This window comes from Pseudopipra pipra, chromosome 2, assembly GCF_036250125.1.
Source record: "Pseudopipra pipra isolate bDixPip1 chromosome 2, bDixPip1.hap1, whole genome shotgun sequence".
Taxonomy (NCBI): Eukaryota; Metazoa; Chordata; class Aves; order Passeriformes; family Pipridae; genus Pseudopipra; species Pseudopipra pipra.
The window spans coordinates 92181578-92202484 of NC_087550.1; the positions used below are offsets into that span (position 1 = coordinate 92181578).

A 20907-nucleotide genomic window follows, 5' to 3' on the forward strand; every position below is an offset into this window, starting at 1 on the left:
TGGCGCACAGTGCAGGTTTGAAAAAGTGGTGATCAGCCTCTGTCCATGACACCGTACAGCCCTGGTCTAAATATGGAGGACAGCAGTGCTTTCTCAATGTAAATGGTGTAAATGCTGTTGGCAAATGCCACTTTTTTTTGAGATCCCTATGTTTTAATAAACTTATGGTGTTGACATGTTATGTCCCACTTGGGGGTAACAGATGTGATGTGTTTGCTTATCAAAGCTCTTCCTGTCCTATTCTGCAAAACCAAAGGCTGTTTTGAATTCTCCTTGTTTAGGATACTTACAGGTATGGCCGTCTTCAGTGACCTCTTACCAAAAATGTAGCTCATTTCTAGAGAAGGATGTACCAGTGACTCTGGAGTTCATTTCAGCAGTCTGCTCTACACCGTGGTACTTTAGAATAAAGGACTTTGCAAAGCCAAAAAGAGTAGAGTAGGAGCACCAAAATACAAAAGCAGGTGGAGAGAGAGATAACTGGCCAGAAACAAGGGTAGAGAGAAGAGCTGGGTCTCCATGTGCAGAGTCATATTGGCTTCAGGTAAATGTTTTCTACTGCAGTTTGAGCATGGGAAAGGGAGTAGATAATATATGGCTACAATGCTGTGGAAATGCTTTCCACTCAAAAAGGAGAACATGTTTTTTACAAAAGCATCAAGGAATTTTCAAAAAGCCATTTAGGGAACTCTCTTGAGTTGGTATTTAAAACAATTTTGAAACAACATCAAAATTGCAGAAGTTTGAAAGAAACTACTTTTTTCTGAGTGTATGAAAGAGGCTGAAGGGAATGGGAAAGACAGCTGACTCTGAATCCAGTTGGATCATGAGCCAGATGATGTAGGGCATAATAAGGATAGTTCATACCTTACACAGTGTTTTATTGAATGCATGTTGGAACTCAGTTGGGAAGGTGACAATGACACCATAACATATTTAAACCTTTCTATGGCATCTGGTTTGTTACCATAAAACCTCTTGCTGAGTAAAGTACATAAACAGCCCAGCAGGTACTAAGGGGATTGAAAATTGATTCACTGGCATCAAACCTAACTCTAGATGAGAAATCACTAAAAATTGATTATTTATGTAGGTAGTGCAGCCCAACAAGATTTGGGTCTGGGACCTGCATTTTCCAACATAAAGCCTTTGCTGTTGCAGAACGGAGGACAGAGGTGAAGGTGGGTAATGAAAGAAGGCAGACCCATTGGTACAGAGCTTATTCAACTCATTGGTAAGGACAACACAGAGTAACAGTATATTAGAGAAGAACCAAATCTGAGGCAAAGTGGAGTGTTCTCAGAGAATCATCCTAAGAAGAATGAAAGATTTAAAACTACGTACTTGCAATGAGGGATACAGGGAGTTCTGGTACACCTGGTAAAGAGCAGGCTCAGGAATGGCTTGGTAACAGTCTGTAAGAGACTGCAGTCAGGACAAAGATGGGAATATTTTTACTCCAGATTTGGCATTTTGTCTAAAAGAGATGCTGTTGTTCAAGTGCAACTACTAAATTTGAAGCAGAAATAAATGCAAGGGAAGTCCTTCAGCACTGTAACGAAGGCAGTGAGAGCAGACTATCGCAGTAGTCTCTTGTCCTTAAAATCCATGAAAAAACAATTTAGTAAAAGGAGTGAAAAACCAATCCCTATTTAGGCACACTTAATTTGGTCTACATCAGTTCAGATTAATGCTGTAAGAAAAGATAAATCGATATAAACCAGATTTAGCACAAGCGTAACTAAATCAGTGGACTGCTGCACCTTTAGTTAAATGTAGCCGTGAAAAGAAGCCAGGAAGAACAGCCCCTGACATCTCCAGAACTGACTGTTAAGGTGCTTCTCTCAAAGCTTTACTGTAGAGAATTCCAGACACATCATTTTATATTCCAGGGCTAGTCCCGCTTCCTACAAATTTCTCAGTCCACCTCAGGGTGGTCCAGATAGGGAAACGTTTATCCGATGACCATTTTAAGTGGCAGAATAGAACCAGCTGTTCTGGAATCAGGAGCAAATAGATTTAGACTGCTAAAACTGACTAAATACTTCCAGTTGCAGTATATTCTGATAAGGAACTTACTCTGATTTTAATTCCTGAGTCTTAAATCCAAAAATAAGCTATAATTGAAGTAACCCTAATTATACACAGCAGGCAAGATTCTCTAATTGATTTATGAATTAACTTCCATATCGTTGGTGTATCTGCATTCCTTAACTGATCATATGGGTTTTTTCATGTCCATAATGGGAAATATTAATTACCTTCATGCACTAGGAAGGATAATGCTTAGTTCTGGAATAATCTAAGCAGATACATTAAACACTTGTCTCCTAGAAATTCATCCCACATCCATCTGTGCTCATTAAATCATCAAATTTTCTCAGAAGTACCAAATTATATTTTTTTTAAAACAAATTATGGTTTTCAAACCACTTGTTCTTGTCACATCTGGCAATGGAGCAACTTGCATTCAACATCACTCAGCTCCATATTTTGCTTGTTTGCATTTTGTTGCATTTCATCTGCACAGTAGGAGCAATTCTCTGAGAAAGAAAAGGGAGAAGAGGGAAAAAAAGGTTAGATAAACAGATTCAGATGCTGGATGAAATTTTGAAAAGCTGCAAAGCATTTCAGTACACTTAGCTGTACTTGGCTTTCTGTCTCCCAACGCCCATCTGTGCGCATAGAAACAGAGCACTGAAAGATTGGAAGAAGTAGCACATTCCTTAATATTTACAGCATTTGAAATGAGGCTCAAGCAGGCAGCAGAGCACCGCTACTTTTCCTATAGAGGTTGGCTTGCAGCTCCAGCTCTTCCCATATCCAGGTTACTGATCAAACCCAATGCACCAAGAGGTGCATTAAAGGGCTCTGATTGCTCATGATTTAAGGGAAGAATTGCCTGTTCTGCTGCCTGACAGTGCAGCTCTTCCTGGGAGTTGCAGCCAGATAGACAGGAAGGTGAAGTGAGCTTCACCCTCTTGAAGGTGCTGGTGATGTTTATATACTTATTCATTTTTTTTTACATAGAAAGATGAGGAAAACAATTATCCTTCTTGATATTCCAAAACCTGGTTATGGATGGCTGGATTAGAAAGGAAATTGCTTCTAGCTCTCCCATCATTTAGCATTCGTATTTATACTGTTTGCTGGAATAGTCAGAGCCCTCCTCTGCCTTCTGGGTGTAGTTCCCACTATCAGTTTATAAAACCACCTTTTTTCAGCTGCCCTCTACCATAAAGCATCCAGCAGTCCAAGTAGCAGAGCAGAGAAATTTCCCAGGTGGTGTCCTTGTCACTTTGCGTTGCAGTGATTGACTGCCAAGTGAATTCCCTATCAGACTGTGTTACCCCACATGCTCCTTTCCACCTACTGCTCCATCCAGTTTCTTCTGGAGAAAGAAACAGGACCAGTATAGGGCTGCACTGTGGTGAGGCAGGTGCTGGGCCGAGCCTTGCCCACATCCCACCAATACTGTTCACATCAGAGAGGGATGTGCTGTGTGCCTAGCAGCGCCAAAACAAAATAGTTTCCTTGCTACCCCCTTCAAGAAAATATGACTGTACATTAAGCAAAACAGGAGAGTTGAGTGTGCATGTGTGTGTGTGTGAGTCATGTTCCCTTCACTGCCTGGCACTGTTCCCAGATGCAAACCTGATTCAAACATGTCACGCATTGTTGACTCTTATAGTAACTGGCACTAATTCTGCCATGTTATATTCTGGTAAAGTGGCCATGTCCAGACTTACTGTCATGACTGGCATATCTGTGCTGTGTTTCTATGGTTTATGTGTAGCTTTCAAGCAAGCTGTAACCACCAAATAAGATGGGAGCAGTAAGTTTGACCTTTAAAATAGATCCCTCCATGTTTCCAGGTATCTTTCTACAAATCACTGCCACATTAGAAATTGAGCTCCCAATTCAAGGAAGCATTCAAGCATGTGCTTAACGCCCATTGACTTCAATTTTCCTGTGCACGTATATCTTCTTTGCTAAAAAAGAAGGCAAAAGAAGGGTTCTTTTCATTCCTGGAAAGTGCTACTGGAGAAATGACCCCAGGAGTAATTTCTGACTGAACAGTGACATGTATGCACATGGCTAAGTGCTTCTCTGACTAGAGATACCTGCCTTAGGACTGAGAAACTAGAAGTAACCACCTCAGAAATTGAATTCTGCAATATTTCCAGCAGAAGGGTAAGAGACCCAACTGAGACGTGTTCTTCTAAGTTTGCTGATTCAGACACCGTGCTATGGAGAAGCGGATTCTGGCTTGTGCAGAGGTGCTTTGCAGATCTCTTCAATTTGCCAGTAAAAGAATGGAGAAACAGAGCTCCACTGATAAACAAGAGTGGTGGTTAACTGGGCTAGATGCTTCATTGGCACCGATTATCTGTTCCTTCCAAAACCGTGTATCCTAGCACATAAGGGACCTGTTGGAGTCACAGGATTGGACTCTTGAAACCTGTCCTTAGTGCATGGTACTTTGACAAGTACAGGAACTTGCATTAAGCATCCAAATTCAAGAACTCTAAATCGAATCAGATTGAAGGTTAGCCCTGCAGACCTTATTTGCCTCACTATACATTTGTTTTCTTAGGTTTCTCTAGTTCCGTCAGTGTCCTGGGTGCACATATTTACTCAGTGAGCAGATACGTAGTATTTTGGAGGAGTTTTTTATCAGTTTCCAGACCTGAGTCCAACTCTTAATTACTGATCAGTTTTTATCAATACTGTTCAATGTGCACGCTGACAGAGAGCCTGCATGAGTCATTTAGACCGTACAACAGACTCCTACACAGCCAGGGTGCATGAGATGAGTATTACTCTGTGGAAAGTGTGGCACGAGGCTTTGCAGCTGGAGGAGTCAGAGATGGCACTTTCCCCATATCTGCCCTACTCAGTGAGTTTCATCACGGTCACTTGCTAGAGATATTCCAACCTCTGCAAAAGATGGGGTGGTTTCCATGTCAGAGCCTTGACTCACATCCAGAGAAGCGTCTTGTGCACTAAATGAGGCAGGCATCCTAGGGGAAAAATAGTCTGCAGTCATATAATAGAAAATTATATTGCACAAGAGCAAAAGTGAAGTCATGGGCAATTTTAGTTGCCTGTTTCTTCATCTCAGGTGCATGGGTGTGAAACACTCCTGCTCTGTTAAGGTAGTAGATGTCTTTATGCATCTACATGCATGACATTTTTAATCATTTTGCTTCTTTAAAGGAAACAAAACCAGAACTTCCATCATGTGACATCTATTTGATATTAGGAGTCTTAGCTGCATCTTCCAGATTTCAATAGCAGTAGTAAAGGGAGAGCTGGGTGGGAGAGCTATTTCTTTTGACTGTGAGGACAAGTGCTATGAAGACAGGGGACAGTGGGATTTCAAGGTCTTTGCTGACAGCAGAGAATGGACCTACTCCTGCCTTAGTGAGCTAATTGCTGCCAGGCTGCCTATCCCACCCTCAGCCCCAGTGCCAGCCTCTACTCATGCCCCACTGAATGCCATGTTCCTGCCCAGGCTCCCTCCCACCAAGGGTCTTTGCTCTCCCAGACTAAGCTCAACACATCTTACCCCCTCAGCAGCCATACCCACACCTTCTGTCAGGGCTCCCAGTTTTCATCATGGTCCCATTTCTTTCTCTGCTCCCAGTTTTTCTCCCTCTTCCTCCACCTCTTCCCTTACCTCACCCTGCCCTCCAACTCCCTGAAGTTTCCCTGCCCAGGCAAACCCCATCCTCTGTCCTTGGTGATACCACTTGCAGCCTCCCATGTATTATCTCTTGGGCACCAAGGACCCTTCCCAGGGCACTACCCGTCCTGCACAGTCCCCTCCAGGGACGAAGTGCCCAACTCAAAGATACCACAGTAGCCAGCAGTGGGGAAGTCCAACATCAAGTCTGTCCCCGGAGAGAAAAACACAAGAGGGGCCCAGTGTTGGGAAAGGAAGAGAAATGCAACCTCTGAGGTCCCGCAGAGCTAGGTCAGCTTGGAGCATGAATCAGCAGAGATTTCACCTTCAGTGCTCATACAAGCCTAAACATGTGCCATTTTGGGATGATTTAAATGCTTTTAACTCAGCTGAGAGTGGGTGATTTTCTGAAGGAACACCATCCCTGAGAGACCAGTTCTACCCCAGGACAGGTCTTTGCTCCCAAATACAGGGACCTGAGAGCAGTTTGTGGAGGTCCTCACCTGGCTCCTGCTGGTGCACATTTAAGTTATTCCTGGAAATGATGCAGCCATTGGGCTGTATGTTGGACTCTCAGCCTGACACAGCCAACTGCTGTGGAAAATTTGGGCCAAAACTATTAACATTTGGCAGAATTTTAACTATATGAGACCACAATTTATGACAGAAAATAGCAAACAAAACTGAGAAAACTGAGATCCATCTAAAATGCCAAGAGACTGTTTGAGAAGATACTATAAAATTGTAGATTTTCTTACACCAAAGAGGGGACAAAAGGGGAAATGAAAAAGGTAGATATAAATAGAAGTATCCTGGACTGCCTTTTTAGGAGTGAGGGAGGATGTCTGGGAGAAGAGACCTTTTCTGCCAAAAGAATATGGCTAATATATATATATGTCCTTGCAATGCCATTGCAGAGGATAAGCGAGGCTGAGGTGCCACCTGGAGGTGTGGAGGGGCGGCACAGCACCGTGTGCCAGGAACAGTGCCTGGCTGCTGCCCCTGCAGCCCCCACTGGGATGCCTGTCCCAGGCCCTGCATCTTTTACCATCTCTCACAATTTCTTAACTGATTTGGAAGGTCTTTTGTCACTACTATTTTGTTACTCTATAAAAAACCTCTTCAGTGATATCCTGTAAGGTACTGTAGTTAATTAAATTTAAACCATAGCAAATGAGGAAAAAGGACCTCATTTTGTAATGCAGTGACTGTGGTTTATTTTTCTAAATCTCTAAGAAGATGCTGTGTAGAACCCCTTTAGGAGGATGGGCACATTCTTATTGAGTGTGGTCACCTCCCTCCTCATATGAACCATTTAGGGACTAGCAGCTCATCACTCCTAGGATGTAGCTTGGCTTTAAAAGGACGCCTCTGTGCTTAGGGTATGACATGAGGTGTTGGCAGTCCCAGCTGAGCCTTTAGAGCAACCCTGCCCAAGACACCCTGCGTTTCTGTTCCTGACCTGCCAAAAAGGTCCATGAGTACCTCCACAACACTCAACTAACATTGAGGTCCAGCTTTTTTCCTTTCTCAAAGCCCTGCAAATTCTTGGTGCAGAGTTCCAATGTGCTGTGATTGTGCAGAGCTGTGAGATCTGAAACTTGGCATCATCTTGGCTGAAATTGTTCCACTCTGATAATTTAATTAATCAACACTGCAGCAGAGTGTTTGAAATAATGTGTGCATTCATTTGCATAATGGGTGTAATTGCCAAAGCTTCATAATATAAGTGTAGCAGTTCCACAGATGATGGTTTGATGGACCATTTTTCTGCAGCCAGGCAGCAACACACGTTTCAACCTCTGTTATTTGCTTTTCCACAGAGGAAGGAAGTGACAGCTAGATTTATTAACCAAGGTACAGAGAGGACCGGCAGATTTTTGATGGTACTTAACACATGTATTTTCCACATGACTGTGTTGCTGTGTCAAGATAAAAAAGCCACAGTCAGGTTTTAGAGAACTCCTGCTCCAAATGGAGTTTAATCCTTTATGAAGTAATGGGTTGTTTGGCTGTGGAGATGTCCAAATGTAGAGGTGGTATTTTCAGTGTCATGTCAAAGTGGAGTCTGTAGTTTCAGAACTGCAGTCACTAGGTACCTGAGCAATGTCTGCAAAGAAAATGGGTGACTGCCATTGGAGAGTCTCCCCAACAACAGGATATTATCTTAAATAAATACTCATCTTGTTACAGACATAACTGAGGCATCAGTAGCCATGCAGCAGTTGTGGAAATATTCTCAGGAGATGCGCTTTATGTAATCAATTGGCATCTTTTAACTATCTTACTATATTCATTACTTTGCAATTAGCAAGACAGTTATTGACTGTTAACCAAATGCCAGATGACTGCAAAAGTACACGTGCTGAAGAAAAAAACAACCATGCAGCAGAAATATATTCCCTGCTCTGCACACAAGTGCATTGATATAAAGTGGCCCAGTCTGTGCTCTCAGGAGGATGCCTGCTGATAAGCCTTGAGTGCAGAATAGCTGTATCAGGTTCAGACACGTTGTTACTTCATTGAAATGGAGTGACACTTGAAAACTAAGTTCCCAGAGAGCCCTGTGAATGATTCAGGGCTGAGGCTTCCTGTTGGTTTGGAGAGTGCTTTGAAAGTCATTTGATACCTCTCCATTTTAGCTTCCCTTCCAGGTTTGAGGGACCCAAAGTGCATTCTCAAGGAACATAAGAAAAAAATGTGAATGCTTTAGCTAACCTCTGCTAGTATCACAGGCAGTGGGAGCATTGCAAACCCCATTTTTCATCATCAGTGGACAAGGGAAGAGCTATAGGTGTCATCTATCTGGACGTCTTTGACATGGTCCCCCACAACATCTTTCTCTCTAAATTGGAGAAGGATGGATTTGATGGGTGGACTGTTTGGTGGATAAGGAATTGGTTGGACGGTCGCATCCAGAGGGTAGTGGTCAATGGCTCAATGTCTCAATGGACACTGGTGACAAGTGGTGTCCCTTAGGGGTCCATACTGGGACCACTGCTATTCAATATCTTAATCAATGGCATGGATGGTGGGATTGAGTGCACCCTCAGCAAGTTTGCAGATGACACCAAGCTGACTCATGCAGTTGACATATGGGCTCTGAGCAACCTAATCAAGTTGAAGATGTCCCTGCCCCTGGCAGAGGGGTTGGACTAGAGGACATTTAAAGGCCCCTTCCAGCCCAAACTGTTCTATCATTCTATGATTCTATGATTTTGGATAGAGAAGATGCAGAGCTGGATGAGACACATTACAGCAGAGGCAGATGCAGCACTAGGATAAAGGGCTGAGTCCATGGCACAGGCTCAGCACACAACTGGGAGCATAGCCTGCTTTCCTGCTTTCATGGCCTGGCTCCAGATACTGGAGTCCAGAAACTGGTCCTGTCTTCAGTCAAGCTGGCCAGAGATCTCCATGTCTTACTGAGTCTTAGTAGAAAATGTAGCTGCATTGGATACAACTAGTGTGCAAAAATGTAACTTACTGCTATTTCCAAAAGTATTCTTTTTCCCAAGATTTCTGGTACTGGTGCCTGGCTGCTTCCAGTGTGCAGACTGACCAAGTCCTTGCATTTCTTTTTCCAAAGGTACCGTGTTGTGGTCCCATACCCACCACAGAGTGAGGCTGAAATCGAACTGAAGGAAGGTGACATTGTGTTTGTGCACAAGAAGCGGGAGGATGGCTGGTACAAAGGGACGTTGCAGAGGAATGGCAGGACGGGCCTCTTCCCTGGGAGCTTTGTCGAGAGCTTCTGAGGATGAATCGCCGCTCTCTCAACTGAGGAGCTTTCAGGGGAAACTGCATAGCACAAGAAGAGACAGCAAAGAGAAACTGGACTGATAACCACTGCCATTTTTATTTCCAAAGACTTCCCCCAGGCCCTTCAGTCTGCAGCTCTGGAGACACAGCGCCCGCTGTGCTCCCGAGACCGTGTGCGGTGCATACAGTGGTATGTTGAAGTAGTGCCTTCCACCTGGAATCACAGACTGAAAGGATGCCCATCTGGACTGTAGTAACCTAAACTCTGGCTGTTAACTCTTTGTGTAAATTATAGAGAAGATATCTTTAAAAAAAATTAAGAGGAAAGCTGTTATATTGCTGTAACTTATTTGTCAGACTGCAGTGTTCTTATTACTGGCCTATGCAAGATGGATTTGAGAGTTCAAGAAAGTGTGGTAGGAAGCTCTTAAACTGGGATTTTGTTTTTCCCAAGGGAAAAAGAGGGAGGGGAAGGTGGAGAAAACCCCAGCTAAAGATCAGTGCATCGTTGTGCAGGAAAGAATGAGGAGTCCAAAATGTTAATGTCATGCTTTCTATATACCTCAGAGATATGCTGCGCAAGTTTTTCGGTGAGTGTGTTAGTGCTCAGAGTCCCATACCACCTGGTGTCCTGGCGCTGCTGCCGGGGAAGTCCTGGAGGAAGTACAGCTCCACCATTAAACTGTGGTTATTTGAGCAGAATCCCTTTTGCCTGTTTTCTGCCCTTATTATATGCAGCATGGATTTTTGTCCTTTGGTATCACTTTCCATTGCTTTTTTGTACAACGTACCTTTTTACTGTAAGAATTGCTCTACTTTATATATATTCCTACTAGATCAGACATTTCCTCTTTTCATACATCTGGTGCTATTTTTTTTAATTGTTAAAGATTTGGTTAAACAGAGAGGCTGCGACAAGATTTGCATTCAACATATGAAATTAGAAGTGTACCTGGAGATCGAGATCAGACTGCTTGTTCTTGCTTCATAGAGGAAAAAAGAAAAAAGCTGCATGGCCACCAATATACCTGGGGGAGCGTGCCTGTGCAACATGCACACGCTTGCTCTCTCCTACGTATTTAGAGTGGCTGAAGGCCCACGCTGAAGCACAGCATTCTGTCTGGAGAGTGATAATGACTCCAGAATTGGAAGCAATTCCCAGAGGAGTTGTTTTAATTGACTTTTTCATGGCAATAAGAAGAACACTGCAGGTTCTAGCACACACAAGGACTGTGGAGTTTTCCTCTGTCGTTGCATGATGGAGACAAGAGCTGATCTGCGACAAGCTGTAATTAGCATTATTGAAATGTGATTTCTTACTGTAGAAATGTACAGTTCCGGATACTGTTGGATTTCTTAACGTGGTCAAGCTACAATACAAACCGTATCAGGCAATATAAGCTTCCATCTACCAGGGACTTAAAGGTGCAATAAATGTAAAGTGAGTTTAGCCAGTTATTTGAATGAAACAGAATAAGAAAAAAATGCCGTAATGCAATTGTGAGGGTATTTAAAAAGACATCAGCTCTTGAGGAATGAATGGTGATGAAAGGCTTTTCATAGCTGTATCCATACCTTGCCTCTGACAGCAGCTGGCTGTTTGCCAAAGCCCACATGTGGTGGGTGTTTAAAAGCCTGTCGGAGGCACCGTAACCTGGAGATGATCTTATTAAAGGGAAGAGGCCCAGTGGGTGAACATCATTACTGCGTTACAAGTATTTCATATGTGAAGGTGTAAGTTTTGTTTTCATTCAAGCCGTGTGTACTAGTACATATCAAAACCCATGTAAGTGAGGATTCCTATTTAAGTTCAACTCTGTGACTTTGTTCTCTGTAAAATAAGTTCTTCTTGCTATCACATGTAACAAACCAATTCCAGAAACACAGTCCATGGCCAAGTATAGCACCTTCAAACAGGGAGGCCTCATTTTCAGGGTGTTTCTTTATATACTTAATGTTGCCGCATTTGTTGATATTCCAGATCGTAATGAATCAGCCACTAAAAATTTAGTTACTGTAGAGAGGAAATTGCTTTTTTATAACCAGTAAGAGACTGAGGAAATGTCTTCTGGAAAGACTTGATTGAGACTAGAGCCATATCTGTTCCACTTATTTGGTCCAGGTCAGAATTGGTGTCACTGCACCTCAAACAGTAAACTGCAAACTGCACAGTTAGCGAGTCAGAAACACCAAAATGTGTGTTATTGAATCCAATAAGAATTCTGGTTTAGACCTGTCAGAAATGAGATTTTTTTCTGACAACTTACAGTGGTTAAAGCCCTCTTAAAATCCTGTTCCATGGTGTATTTACTACAGTCAGAAAAATGAAACAGGATGGCAGCTTGCTTGCTGCCTATTCTGTTTAGCCAGATCTAAAATGGTTCCAGATTTCCACCTTTTCATGCTTAACTCTAACAGGACAAAAGTTGGTGTGTGAGAAGATCAAAGAAAACATGCAGATGTCATATTATTAAATCAATGCTTTGAAATATATTTTGCAGGGAGGATGATGGGGTTTTTTAAATGGTCAAAACCCTTTCAGTCCTTCCTCCTGCAAGGAAAAATATAGAGGGGGAGGGGATGTGTTCTGTTTGATAGCAGCTGTTTCTGGCCTCTGTTTATTGTTTATCGTCACAGTTTGGGTTACTGAGTAATCTTCTTGGACAAATCACTTCCATGCCAGGAGCACAAGTATTAAAGTGAACTTAAAACAGCTCAGTGATACAAAAATATGACCCAGTGCCATTCAAAAAGTCCTGGACTGAGAGGTTCAGCTCATTCTGTGGTCTAATTTTTATCTGTCATGTCAGGAAAAGGGGGAGGAGGGGGCGTCTGCATCTCCTGTAACAGAGCAGGGAAAAGGAAAGATTCCTTCTGGTGGCCTCAGTTTGTAAAATGCCAGGTTTGCTCTTCTAGAAGTGGGTTCAAGTAATTGAACAATTCCTTTGAACTTTGCACAGCTCAGAAAATGTTTTTGTTATACATGAATGTTAACGTGGTTTAGGAAGTGTTGGCAGATATGAGTACAAATGAACTATAATGACTGTGTTTCTGATTCTTTAAATAAAATAAACATTAAGGCAACTTGACTGAGGTTTCCCTCTCTCTTAGATGACAAGGTGAACAAGCAGAGTAAGTGGCTCTGAGGTTCGCAAAGAAAGCAGGGAAGGCCTCTATGCAAACCCTGTAGTAATTCCCACATAAATAAAGGCCAGTTAAAGGTAAGACATGCCTGAACAGAAGTTCAAATCTCTTTCTCATTCTTCTTTTGACAGATCAGGGGTTTCTTCAAAATCTCAAGAAGTTAACAACTAACCTGTGGAGAAAAGGTGTGTACTCCAGAGAAAGAGAGCGGGGACAGGCCAGGAAGAGGGAGTAAGGTGGCAAAGGCAAGGCTGTGGCAGAGAGGTTAGGAGGGATGTGGAAGCAGAAATATTTTCAAGGAAAACAGCAGCCTCTAATCCTGCTGGTGGACTTCAGGGGTGTTCCGAGGTCACCTGGTGGGTTGAGCAGGCTTGTAGGCAGAGGAAGAACCCTTTCCTCCTGCCCTGGGTGGGTTTGGGTGTGGTGCCAGCAAGGTCCATTATGTCCTCCAGGCTATGAATAGTCAAGGAACTGGGAGAGGTGGAAGAAGCAGGTTGTACCCTGGGCATCTGAATGCCCTCTAACTCAGGTGATGGGTGTAAGCCCATTCTTGCACATGGCCCGAGATTCCCATTCAGCAGCAAGGTGCAGAGCATCTGGAGGGGGAACATGAGTGCATCAGTGGGTCTGGATGTCTTTGCCTTGATTTGGCTGGGAGACACCTCTGTGGAAGAGGCAGCTTTAGGTAGTGGTTCATTACCCAAGTGGGGAATGCATAGGGCAGGGAGGAGCAAGGCACAGCCAGCTCACCAGGTCATCTGCATGATGACCTTCAGAGAGGTGATACGAGTCTCTCTTTACCCCAGCTGGATCCCGAGTCCAAATTTGAAATGTGGGAACCACAAGAACTTAAATGTGGGCAGGCAACCCCTCTCTCTCTGCTCAGCCTCACTGGCTGCCCTGCCTGACAAGCAGTGTGGTGCAAAATACTGCACAGAGGAGCCTGACAGCTACTTCCAGCTCGTCTGGAGTGCCAGTCCCTCCACACTTTGCCAGATCCTATTCCTCTGGCATTTCTCCAGCCCTTACTGCCAGAACATACCACACACCTCACCCAGTCTTCGCACTGCATGTTGCCCCTTGCTTCTGCTCCAGTGCCTGATAGAAATCTCAGCTATGTTTTGAAAGACAAATAATCATTGTAAAATTGTTACATGGTTTGACTATTCCTAAATGCTCGAAGAGACCAGAACCACCTGGACAACATCTGCAGGGCTTTCCTGCAGCCAAAAGCTCTTCCTGACATCAGCAGCTCCTTATACATGGTGAACCTGGCAGCTACACGCCTCGGCTAGCTGGTGCCAAACCAAATAAATGAGCTGTACTAGAAGGGAAGCCAAGAGGTGATACAGTCTGGAGAAGCCCTGTCCTCGTGCCCCAGCCTTTCATGTAGCAAAAATAACTTTCCAAGTGGTCACAGATGTATTTCCAATTACTAGGGTGTGGCTGTCTCCCCTCCCTTCAGAAAACGACTTGATTTTTCTCAGCCACCAAGCAGCACCACCTGCCCCACAGTGCTGCGAAGGGGCCGTGAGCCAGGACACCAAGGGGCTTGTCGGGGTGGTCCTTTTGCAGCACATGGCAGACAGCCTGTTTGTGTCCCCTACGTTCATAGGTACAGCTCAGTTGCAGGTGAGCCCATCCCTGCTTGGCCCTCTTCTTTACTCCCACCCTAAGGAGACCCCAACAGTCCATGGAAAGACAGCCAGGATCCTGCTGATTTGGCCAGGGAGTCACTGAAATCTGTTTCCAACATAAATGGCTCTTTTGCACCAGACAAGATGGGACGCAATGTTTTTCCAAAGGCAAAAGAAACAGTCTTGCATGCAAGATTACAAGCTTTGTGACCTCCTGTGTGCACACCTGTGTGTGCAGAAAACCCCATGAACAAGGAGTGCTGGTGGCGAGTGGGGCTGTGCTGGTGCTACCTGCCCACCCCTCTCAGAGAGGGCACTGGAAAGGAGAGAGATGGCTTTTTAGTTAAGCACGAGTGTCCTTGGGGAAATGCCTTGCTTGAGGAAACCTTGGGTTGGTCAGTGCCATCAGTGCTGCACCACCGCAAAAGACAGGGAGAGTGATAAGGAAGATGCTTTTGATGGAGAGGTTGCTGTCACCCATGGGGTCCCCAGGGTTGCTGTCACCCTGGGGAGCATAGAAGTGATGGGGAGCATGGCTAAGTGAGGCGGCAGAAGAAAAATGAAGCCATTGAGAGAGGAGGGAAGGGAAAAGTGTCTTCAACTTACTGTCAGAGAAGGAAAACATCAAATTTGCATTCTGCATCTGCACAAGGGCTTGGTAAAGCTGCTGTCAGTCATGCTGGTTCATGCAACCCCCCGAGAGGCCCCAGGAGTGAAGCTGTGGGGTGTCCATGGCAGTGGTGGAGGGCAATCCCATCACCAGGAAGGCATGTCCTCTGCCATCCCACCTGGTCAAGCAGGATCACAAGTGCTTAGGGGTCAGGGACCCCAGGGAGGGCACAGGCACAGTCCACAGGACTATGGAGACAGGGCAGTGCCTGACAATGCATCTCCACCTGCTGAGTGGACACACACCCAAGAAAACCTGCTGGGGCTTCTGGCTCTGCCACTGAATTAGGCTGGGAATTGAAGTCTGACACATCCCTACTGCTATCCCTGACCCAGGGGTGGTGGGTCATCACCACTGCCTCCACAAGGCACTCAGGACTGGTTCTCGTGTGCTGCTGCACAGCCAAGGGGTCTGGGAGCTGCCTCCCTCACCTTTCTCCCCAGAAATAACAGAAAGGCGTTCCCTTTCTCCTCCTCGTGGGTATGTCAAATTTGCCCTCCAGCTGCCCACTGGAAGATCAGCCTTGAAGGGAGGGGGGCAATTTGTTAGGGTTCTTCCCCCTCCCCAGAAAAATTCCCTGAGATCTGTGTTAATGGAAACGTAAATTGACTGCCACTCCGCTAAATGACAATCAGGTTTTGTTTGACAGAGCTGGGAAGTAACTTATCCTGAACATTGGCACCGAACAATCTAAATGCAAATTGCAAAATGTTTGGGGGTAAGGAGGCTGTTTATCTTCTGATGAGGTTATATGATAATGCAGAGGGGGGAGAGAATTGCCTTTCAGTTCCTAAAGGCTATCAAAATATGTAATGTTTAAACTGTGGGGCCAGTGTTTACGTACTATTTCAATGGACCAGACTCAGTTATTCGGCATGGATTTTCTTTTAACAAATCACTTTTTTAAACAAGATGTAGCACAGTGGCATTTCAGCCATATTTCAGCAATTCTCAGGCACCAAGGTTAGTGTGGAACATGACAAAGCAGCCATCATTTTAATCCTGTTATGTCTATTGCTCCCAGCTTGTTCTGCTCTGATGAAACACACGTCAGTGCCTCAAAGAGGCAGAAAAACATTTGCTGCATTCCTGGCCTATTTCTCTTGTTAGATTAGCAGGTTTATACACACCAGCACTGCCCAGGTATCTCCAATGTTCTTATGCAGGAACAGGACACAGCTGAAAAATGAAATGCAACCAAGACCAGTGGCTTTCCGAGACACCACCATGTGCTGGGGTTACGTCTTGTGCTGGATGTCCCACATTGGACGTGCAACAGCTTTTGTGCTAGTTGGTTGGTTGTAAAAAAAGTTACTGCAAAAGTCAAAACTTCTGAACCTGCTCAGCACGTCGCTCTTGAATAACACTCTGTGCTGTGGTGCTGAGTGCTGGGGTGAGGCGTGGGGGTACCAGGGCACACGCCGGGGCCAGCATCCACAGCAGCTGGCCGTGAGGGTATCGGATCTACACTGGCATTGGTCCCATGTGGCATTTTCCATAGGGGAAGCAATAGTTTTCAATAGTCTTGTCCTGTGGGGAAGAGATGTCCATGGCAGCTCAGGGGGTTCAATAACTCAAAGCTTTCAGCAACTCGCAGAATTGGTCTCCTTGAAGTTTTTCCACTGCAAGTTTGTAATCTAATCTTCTCTGAGCTTGATTTAGACATCTGCATTTCTCCATAAATTAAGAAACAAGTTTGAGTTTACTCCAACAGTTTTGCTCATCTGGGAGGCAAAGGAAGGAAAGGATTAATGTGTCATTTTTATTTTCCGATTTAAATATGTCTCATGCAGAAAAACGAGCATGAATCTCTGCAAGGCAGGAAAAAAGCAATAGATCTGTGAAAGTGACAGGAGTTGTGTGTGTATAAATTGTTAGGCCTGCAGACTACTTGGTGTAGAACAGCCAAATAACTCACACGAATCTATGATTAAAAGGACATTTGAAAGTAAGTGAATACACCAGGGGTGGCCATGGTAATCTGGACTTGTAGGAAGGGAAATCATTAAGTGGTGATTGTAGCTCCATTTAGGAGAGGGCAACCAGGATTTTGGTTTCACCCACTGTCTGATTCTTTAGAGACCAGGCAAGGAGTCCCTTCAAAGGGACTCACTGCACCATGGGACATGAGTGTGGGCAGTTCTCCAAATCTGGCCAATTAATGAACACCTGTTTAACTTACTGCTGTTAGAAAACACAGCAAGTGATTTTCAAAAGGCTCTGATGACGTGGCTGCTAAACTGCAGCTCTTGTGAGTGGGTGAGTTGAGGACAGACGGTGGTTGTTGCTTCACAAACTGAATATGATGGACTTTGCCTTCACTACTGTGATAAATACATACACACACACACACACACACACACACATATATATACACACATGCCCATCTATTTATATATACCACCATCACTACTTTAGTACCAGAAAAGAGCCAGGCATTCTTGCTGAGCTCTTAGGGTGCTGCAGCACTGCATGCCGTTTTGATTGATGCTATTTAAGCTGGTCCAGGGCTACCTGTGCTTACAACTAGAGCACAGGGTGCATTGTAAGGGTTTCAGATGTCAGCAGTAAAGCAACACCAAGAACTTGAGGAAAGCCACCCTGAGGTCTGGGCTGTGAGTGACTCCTTTGTCTGAAGGGCATGGCCCTTCTGGCAGCTTCTGAATTTCCTCTGATGACCTCCCACCAGTTTAGAAATGCAGCAATAGGATTCGTTTAAGAAATTATCCAATGCCCAAACTTTCTATTAATGTCAGAGAACTCTGGAACATGTACTTTAAAAGAAAATTGAAGCAAAAAATGAAGTCCTCCTTTCTTCAGCACTCCAGTCCTCACAGAAGAGCTCTTCATTAAATAGGGCAGCACTCATTCAGATTAAAGGCAGTAAAATGTATTCTTGAGCATTTCCCATGGCTTAATATGAAGAGCAGTAGCAATACTACTCCTCCATCCATTTACCCTGAGCAGAGGACAGTAAATTGGTCTGGAAACACACACCAAATTAATGCTGGATTTTGCCCAAGAAAATTTGTTAAAAGCACTGCTTCGCTTTGTCTGAATAAATATTAATTAGCTGAGAGAGAGAGCATGACAAAGCAAGGGAGAGTAACTGGAGTGAGGAGGATCAAGTCACCAGTCACTGTTCCAGCCAGTGTCTGATAATTTATATGAAGCAGAGAGACAGTGACTGCCCAAGGCACCTTCCAGCCTCTGCATTCCCCATCCCGGGAGTCAGATGCTGCACTGGGAAAGGGGCCAGTAGCTCAGATTATCCCAAGGATGTGGAGAATCACATCACCCTCTCAATATCGGCTGAAGCAATGACACCTTACATGGCTGGATACTCAAGCAGCTGGTGGGGCAGCACCTCTCACCACCCCTGCAGCACTGCCAGGCAATGCCTGAGGTTCAGCATGAGCAGGAAGGGATGGAGCAGCCCATAGCACGTTGGCCCAGTTCCAGGAGTGCTGGCGTGGGGCTCACCTATCACTCTTCCCCTCCCTGTGCAGTGGCAGGATGCAGTGCAAGCTAGTGTTTGAGAACCCTGCTGACACCCACCAGCCCAGACGCAGCCATTACTGGTACTGAATCCCCTGGAGGGGGGCTCAGTCCAAAATTAGGACCACTAAATGTGGCATACAAACTCCCCCCTGGGCCATAGGGTGGGATGCAGGCAAGGGCCACCACCAGGGTGGTGGTAGCTGGAGGAGGAGCTATCCAGGTTAGCACATTTTCTCAACAACTACTTCATGTTCACACAGATGCAGAGCAGCTTTTATCGTGCAGAAAAGGCTGCTCTTCTCAGCAAGTGAGCAAAGCAAATTGCACTCTGGAACCCGCCTAGTGAAGCATCCTGCTGATTTCAGTGCTAGGGAGGATTGCAGCAGTGCAGGCTTGTCCCACAGCTCCACTGCCCTTGGCTGATGCTGCTCGGCGCTGAATCCCCCTGCTCGGTGCAGCCCTGGTGGGATGCAAGGATGCAACCTCGGTGGGTATTGAGACAAGCGAGTTGCTGGCCCACCCTTGCTAGGGCTCGGCTGCAGCTCAGAAAGAGACACCCACTCAGTACCTCATTAGTCATAAACTACTCTGGGTAGATGGTTATAAAGTAATTTATTTTGTCATTAGCCTTATCTTGCTTTCTAAAGCTTAGTTTCTAAACTATATTCATTTCTGCACTTCCATTAATCTCCTTGGCTTGACAGATTGAATTAACCTTTTTGAGGACAGATGAAATTTCTTTAACTTTTTCATGGTCAAACAAATTCAGGGGATTCCTCCCCCCCCTCAATTATCCTTTATTGAAATAACTGGAGGTATACTTGTGTGCATCTCTGTAATCCAGGCATTGGGGATTTTTAATTCCTGAGGCCTCTGCTAATTTTTGTACTGAAGCCTTCCTACCACATCCCAGATGTTAATAAAATTGGAAATGAGCTGCACCGAGAATGCAAGCATACGAGAGATGGAAAAAAACACAATGAGGGACGGTCCCTCATATCAATAAAATCTGTCGCATTTCTCCAGGCAGTGTGTGAAATATAGCGGGCACATAATCCACACAGCAATAAAAGGCTGCCACATGCCTCCCCAGCTCCCGGGGAGCTATCATTTTCAATTAGGAACAAAAGCCTCTGGCATGTGACAGCAATGGTAGAAGAACTGAACGCAGTTAAGGCAAAATTTAGTTTCATTACGGCTTGACGCAGATTACAGTTTTTTCTTTGTTTTCGCACCGCGTCCCTTTGTCACTGTACGGGAGGCAACGTGGCAGCAAAGGCTTTTCTAACCGCTTCAGCAGAACCAAAAATGAGTCGAGGAGACCCTAAAATTATGTTTTTAAGAGGACTGCAGCACAGAAGACCTTTATAGCAAGTCTAAAACTATCATTCTCGCTGAGCAGAGTGCTGTAATTTAAACATTAATCTGTTTCTGTGGTGCTAGACAGCAATCCCAGTAATCATCTGCGGATGTAAAAACTGTCTGTTTTCTATTTAGATGGGCTTTGGGCTTGATTTTAGCTCCTTTAAGCCATCACTTTTCCTTGGGCCAAACAGTGATAATATGAATTTAAAAATCCACTCTTGGTGCCTGCTCCTGTCCTGCTGCTTATGGCATCAAGTGCTCATATGATGCAGCAGCAAAGTGAAAGAAGGCACAGTGTCTGCCTCTGACTTAATAAAATTACAGCAAATCCAATATATTAGAACACATCTCTTTAATGTCTCACTTAAATCTCCATCATACCCTAATAAGTATAACTCAGTTTTTACCTCAGGTTTTCAGAAGTTAATCTGTTACAACATTGCTTTGCATTTATTAAAGTATTTCTTATATTTTTAACTGAATACATTTTGCAACCTATTTCTGGATAGGTAAATTTTTTAGGTGTGTAAAATTTATTTCTTCTCCTCCTTCTCTTTTCCTTTTCTCAAATGTTTATAAAAGTCTTTTCAACCCAGGGAGAGAGATGAGAGCTCAGATCAGCCCCTGCTACTGCCATGACTGGCCCCAGCACCACTCTGACAATGTTGAGGCCACCCCTGTGCTTTTGCCTCTCCTTGAGTTTGCTCTGGGCTCAGCAGGAACAGGGGCACACAGAGGGAAGGGGATGGGCTGTGAGGCTGGCAGAGGCTGTTCCAGCATCTGAGAATGACCAGCGAGAGCACAGCTCTGGCCCAAGGGCAATGGGGCTGTCACAGCCGACACTCTGGCTACCACAGAACCATAAGCCCACTTTGCACAGCTGAACGGGAGGAAGGAAAAGCCAATGGTGCAGAAGCAGGACACACTAGGATCCACTAGCAGATAAAGAATAACCATGGGCTTACTCGGTGATGCAGACCTTTGTGGGGCTGTGGGGCTGGCTGGCAGAGGGGTGTGCTCCGCACTGCCCCACTGCTGGCACTTTGCCTTCTGCAGTCTGCAAACAAGGGCCATCATCATCTGTGCCCAGAGTTTTTAGCCCTGTCATGGTTTGAGAGCCCCAAAATCCAATTCTCCAG

General features: G+C 44.8%; 1 protein-coding gene across 2 annotated transcripts in view; it reads left to right on the top strand.

Moving 5' to 3' along the window:
• SH3RF3 (SH3 domain containing ring finger 3) overlaps nucleotides 1-12540 on the top strand; it is a 257494-nt gene extending 244954 nt beyond the window's left edge. For both annotated transcript variants that reach the window (XM_064646412.1, XM_064646413.1), the window contains one exon: nucleotides 9279-12540. In XM_064646412.1, coding sequence (XP_064502482.1) covers nucleotides 9279-9447 — 169 coding nt within the window. In that variant the 3' untranslated portion in view covers nucleotides 9448-12540. The remainder of the gene's footprint in view (nucleotides 1-9278) is intronic.
• The last annotated feature ends 8367 nt before the right edge of the window (nucleotides 12541-20907 follow it).